General features: G+C 52.1%; 1 protein-coding gene across 1 annotated transcript; it reads left to right on the forward strand.

The window, feature by feature from the left end:
• Window positions 1-1,223: 1,223 nt before the first annotated feature.
• Window positions 1,224-3,908, forward strand: LOC147959502 (uncharacterized). The gene is made up of 2 exons (XM_087532692.1): window positions 1,224-1,272; window positions 3,280-3,908. The coding sequence occupies exons 1-2, from the start codon at window positions 1,224-1,226 to the stop codon at window positions 3,906-3,908; spliced, it is 678 nt and encodes a 225-aa protein (XP_087388818.1).
• The last annotated feature ends 2,117 nt before the right edge of the window (window positions 3,909-6,025 follow it).

Here is a 6,025-nt window from a genome sequence, read left to right on the forward strand (position 1 = left end):
CGAGGGAGTGCACGAGGTGCAGGCCATCGAGTACTTCGCTGCCGGGTACCGAGAAGGCACCCTCCTCAAGCACCGGCTTCTCTGCGACGAGCCGGCGACCCTCGATGAACTGCTGATCATAGCAGACAAGTACGCCACAGCCGACTCCTCCATGAAGGCGGAAATCCAAGTTGACGCATCTGGCAAAGTGGCTCCTCAAGCTCCTCGGACTCCGGCTGGCGACACCAGTCGGCGTCAGCAACCAAATGACAACAAGCGCAAGACCATGCAGCCGTCTTCCACCAGCCTGCAGGTGGCGATAGTTGAAGGTCAGCAGCCAGAAGGGCAGCCTCCACCCACGCGTTAGAAGGGCGACAAGCCCAACCGGTTGCCCGCCTTTTCGTACGAGCAGACTCTCGATGCCCCCTGCAAGTTTCATAGCGGCACAAAGCCGTCCAACCACACCACTCGTAAATGCCACTGGCTCACCAGGATCGCCAAGGGTGATGGACTCCCGCCTCCTCCGCCTGCCGGCCCGCCGCCTCCTCCTTCCCAGCAGCCGGCGGTTCGGCCAGTCGGTGCCATACAAGATGAATACCCTGAAGAGCATGGAGCTTATGTCATGTTCACCAGCGTGGCCGACGATAGGCACAACAGACGGCGACGACTACAGGAAGTAAATGCGGTCGCATCAGAGACCCCCGAGTTCATGCATTGGTCTGAGAAGCCCATCAGTTGGAGCAGAGCTAACCACCCGAAGGTGATGCCCAATCCCGGTTCTTATGCCCTGGTTTTGGATGCCACTTTCGCCACAGAGAGGCGGGCTGCTCGCTTCTCCCGAGTCTTGATAGACGGCGGCGGCATCAACATCCTGTACCGAGACACTATGGAGAAGTTAGGAATCAAACAAAGGCATCTTCAGCCCAGTCGGACTGTATTCCATGGCATAGTTCATGGCCTTTCCCGCTCACCGATCGGCAAGACTCAAATTGACGTCCTTTTCGGAGACAAAGAGCACTTTCGCCGAGAGCCAGTCTGGTTTGAGGTGGTGGACCTTGAGAGCCCTTATCATGCACTGCTTGGCCGCCCTGCTCTAGCCAAGTTCATGGCAGTTCCCCACTATGCCTACCTCAAGATGAATATGAGGACTACAAGAAGTCGTCCACCTGCGCGGCAGACAACAGCCGGCTAGTCGATCCCTCATGATTGCGGCTGAAAAGTGGCTCCTTGACCGGGTTGTGGCAATGGCAGGCAAGCTACCGGAAATGTCACCCAACCCCAAGGAGTCGGAAGGTGAGGGCTCGTTCAAGACGGCCAAAGAAACAAAGAAGATACCCTTGGACCCGGAGCACCCGGAGAGGCACACTGTCATAGGGGCGAACCTTGACAGCAAATAGGAAAGCGAGCTCGTCGATTTCCTCTGTGAGAATCGGGACATCTTTGCATGGTCTCCCAAGGACATGCCGGGTGTTCCGACGGATTTCGCCGAGCACAAGCTACATGTCCGACCTAATGCCAAGCCAGTCAGGCAGCCCTTGCGCCGCCTGTCAGAAGAAAAGAGAAGAGTTGTTGGAGAATAGATAGCCCGGCTTCTAGTAGCCGGCTTCATCATGGAGGTGTTCTTTCCCAAATGGTTAGCCAACCCAGTACTTGTGCTGAAGAAGAATAAGCGGTGGCGCATGTGTATTGATTATACCAGCCTCAACAAAGCTTGCCCCAAAGACCCATTTTCTTTGCCAAGAATTGACCAAGTAATTGACTCCACAGCCTGATGCGAGCTGTTGAGCTTTTTGGATGTATACTCAGGGTATCATCAGATCAAGCTGAACCCAGCCGATAGGCTGAAAACCGTCGTCATCACGCCATTCGTAGCCTTCTCTTACCTGACCATGACGTTCAACTTGAGAAATGCCGGCGCCACGTTTCAGCATTGCATGCAGAAGTGTCTCCTCAAGCAACTCGGCTGAAACGCCCATGTCTATGTGGATGATGTTGTGGTGAAGATGGAGAAGCATGGAACGCTGCTAGAAGACCTCAAGGAGACCTTTGAAAACTTGCGCCGATTTCAGATCAAGCTCAACCCCGGAGAAATGCGTCTTTGGAGTACCAGCAGGCCAGCTTCTTGGCTTCCTGGTCCCAGAGCGCGGCATAGAGTGTAACCCTATGAAGATCAAGGCCATCGAGAGGCTGGGGGTGCCCACCCGACTGCTGGACGTGCAAAAATTCACTGGCTGCTTGGCATCCATCAGCCGTTTCATCAGCCGGCTGGGCGAGAAGGCTTTTCTCCTGTACCAGGTCATGAAGAAGACCACTTTTTTCGAGTGGAACGACAAGGCGGATGAAGCTTTTCTCCAGCTCAAGAAGATGCAGATCACTCCGCCTGTCCTAGCGGCTCCGACTGCTAAGGAGCCCATGCTTCTCTACATCGCCGCCACCAGCCTGGTGGTCAGCACAATCATAGTTGTGAAACGCAAGGAAGATGGCAAAGGACAACCAGTCCAGAGGCCGATGTATTACCTGAGTGAGGTGTTGTCCGCCTCCAAGTAGAACTACATGCACTATCACAAGATGTGCTACGGCGTACACTTCACCGCCAAGAAGCTGAAGCCATACTTCTAAGAGCACCCAATCACTGTTGTCTGCACTGCTCCTCTTGCCGAGATCATTGGAAGCCGAGATGCTTTGGGCCGAGTGGCCAAATGGGCCATAGAATTGGCCCCCTACACCATCTACTACCAGCCTCGCACCGCCGTCAAGTCACAAGCACTGGCTGACTTCCTCGTCGACTGGGCCGAGACCCAGTACCTGCCGCCAGCTCCAGACTCCACCCATTGGCAAATGCACTTTGATGGTTCCAAGATGCGCACCGGTTTGGGAGCCGGCATCGTCCTCACCTCTCCCAAAGGCGACAAGCTTAGATATGTGCTGCAAATCCACTTTGCCGCCTCCAACAACGTTGTTGAATACGAAGCACTCATTCACGGGCTCCAGCTTGCCGAGGAACTCGGCATTCGCCGACTCCTGTGTCATGGAGACTCTGACTTGGTGGTCCAGCAGTCGTCAGGCGACTAGGACGCCAAAGATGCAAAAATGGCAAGCTACCGCTTTCTCGTCCAGCAACTCAACGGATACTTTCAAGGGTGCGAATTCCTACATGTGCCAAAAAATGACAATGAGCAAGCAGATGCCTTGGCATGAATCGGCTCCACCCGACAAGCAATACCAGCCGGCGTTGCCCTGCAACGCCTCCTTAAGCCGTCTGTCAAGCCATCGCCAGAGTCAGATTCCATCTTCGTGCAGGCTCCTCCAGAAGCAGTCGGATCCGACTTGAGGACCTCAGCAGCCGGCGTAGGGAGTTCGGCAGGCGGCTCGGGGACTGCAGCAGCCGCACCCGGCCTGGGGACTTCAGAACCCAGCCTAGGACTGCAGCAGTCGGCCCGGGGACTTCATCAACTCAGCAAGCAGCAGTCGACTCCAACCCGTCGCCTCCCGGCCCAACCGCTCTCGTGCAAGTTGCAGTTCTGGCAGTTGAAGAAATAGCAGCACCTTCATGGGCACAGACCATCCTCAACTTTCTGGTGAATAAAGAGCTGTCGACTGATGAGATCTCGACCCGGCAAGTCCAACACCAGGCAGCAGCATACACCATTGTTAACAAAGAACTTGTGAGGCGCAGTGTCACTTGTGTGTACCAGCGCTGCGTGGAGAGAGAGCAAGGTCAAGCAATCCTCAAAGATATCCACCAAGGCGAGTGTGGCCACCACGCAGCTTCAACAGCACTTGTTGCCAAAGCTTTCCGCCATGGTTTTTTCTGGCCGACTGCTCTAGAAGACGCCAAAGACTTGGTCCAGAAATGCAAAGGGTGCCAGAAGTTCTGCTCCAAGCCACACCAGCCGGCTTCTGCACTCAAGACCATCCCCATTGCCTAGCCCTTCGCTATCTGGGGGCTGGATGTGGTGGGACCATTCAAGACAGCATGCGGCGGCATGACTCATCTGCTTGTCGCGGTGGACAAGTTCACAAAATGGATAGAAGCAAAACCAATCAAGAAGTTGAACGGTCTGACTGATATGACTTTCATCACCGACATCACCATCCGGTATGGCTTACCACACAACATCATCACCAACAACGGTACAAACTTTGCCAAAGGCGCCTTGGCCCGTTTCTGCGCGACGCAGGGCATCCAACTGGACTTAGCATCCGTTGCCCATCCGCAGTCAAACGGCCAAGTGGAGCAAGCAAATGGCCTCATTTTGTCCCGCATCAAGCCCCGACTGGTCGGGCCTCTGGAGCGCTCGGCCAGCTGTTGGCTCGACGAGCCGCCAGCCGTCCTCTGGAGCCTACGCACAACTCCGAACAAGTCAACCGGCTTCATGATACGTCTCCATCGTATCTATAATTTTTGATTATTCCATGACAATATTATTCAACTTTCATATATTTTTTGGCAACTTTTTATACTATTTTTGGGGCTAACATATTGATCCAGTGCCCAGTGCCAGTTCCTGTTTGTTGCATGTTTTTTGTTTCGCAGAATATCCATATCAAATGGAGTCCAAACGGAATAAAAACTGACGGAGATTTTTTTTGAAATATATATGATTTTTGGGAAGAAGAATCCACGCGAGACGATGCTCGAGGGGCCCACGAGGTAGGGGGGAGCCCCCCAGGGTGTCAGGCGCGCCCCTGACCCTCGTGGCCACCCCGTATGGCGGTTAATGCTCTTCTTTCGCCGCAAGAAAGCTAATATCCGGATAGAGATCGTGTTAAAATTTCAGCCCAAATCGGTGTTACGGATCCCCGGGAATATAAGAAACGGTGAAAGGGAAGAATCAGGGAACGCAGAAACAGAGAGAGACAGAGAGACAGATCTAATCTCGGAGGGGCTCTCGGCCCTCCCGTGCCATGGAGGCCATGGACCACAGGGGAAACCCTTCTCCAATTTAGGGAGGAGGTCAAGGAAGAAGAAGAAGGAGGGGGGCTCTCTCCCCCTCGCTTCCGGTGGCACCGGAGTGCCACCGGGGGCCATCATCATCACCGCGATCTACACCAACACCTCCGTCATCTTCGCCAACATATCCATCACCTTCCCCCCTCTATCTACAGCAGTCCACTCTCCCGCAACCCGTTGTACCCTCTACTTGAACATGGTGCTTTATGCTTCATATTAATATCCAATGATGTGTGGCCATCCTATGATGTCTGAGTAGATTTTCGTTGTCCTATCAGTGGTTGATGAATTGCTTTGATTGACTTAATTTGCTTGTGGTTATGTTGCTGTCCTTTGGTGCCCATCATATGATTGTGTGCGTGGATCACACCCTAGGGTTAGTTGTATGTTGATAGGACTATGTATTGGAGGGCAAGAGTGACAGAAGCTTCAACCTAGCATAGAAATTGATGCATACGGGATTGAAGGGGGACCAATATATCTTAATGCTATGGTTGGGTTTTACCTTAATGAACATTAGTAGTTTTGGATGCTTGCTAATAGTTCCAATCATAAGTGCATAGAATTCCAAGTCAGGGATGACATGCTAGCAGTGGCCTCTCCCACATAATACTTGCTATCGGTCTAGTAAAGTAGTCAATTGCTTAAGGGACAATTTCGCAACTCCTACCACCAATTTTCCACACTCGCTATATTTAATTTATTGTTTCTTTATCTAAACAGCCCCTACTTTTTATTTACGTACTCTTTATTATCTTGAAACCTATCCAATAACACCTACAAAGTACTTCTAGTTTCATACTTGTTCTAGGTAAAGCGAACGTCAAGTGTGCGTAGAGTTGTATCGGTGGTCGATAGAACTTGAGGGAATATTTATTCTACCTTTATCTCCTCGTTGGGTTCGACACTCTTACTTATCGAAAAATGTTGTGATCCCCTATACTTGTGGGTTATCAAGACCTTTTTCTCGCGCCGTTGCCGGGGAGCAATAGCGTGGGGTGAATATTCTCGTGTGTGCTTGTTTGCTTTATCACTAAGTAATTTTTATTTGCTGTTCTTAGTTGTTCTTTATCTTTAGTTATGGATATGGAA

Source organism: Triticum urartu, chromosome 7A (genome assembly GCF_056163025.1).
Source record: "Triticum urartu cultivar PI428250 chromosome 7A, HENAU_Tu73, whole genome shotgun sequence".
Lineage (NCBI taxonomy): Eukaryota > Viridiplantae > Streptophyta > Magnoliopsida > Poales > Poaceae > Triticum > Triticum urartu.

What these genes read in the sequence shown, in the direction of transcription:
- LOC147959502 (XM_087532692.1), top strand. Translation starts at nt 1,224, where the DNA reads ATGGCAGGCAAGCTACCGGAAATGTCACCCAACCCCAAGGAGTCGGAA. An exon ending in CAACCCCAAGGAGTCGGAAG is followed by an intron (nt 1,273 to 3,279) that starts GTGAGGGCTCGT and finishes ATCTTCGTGCAG; the next exon opens with GCTCCTCCAGAAGCAGTCGG.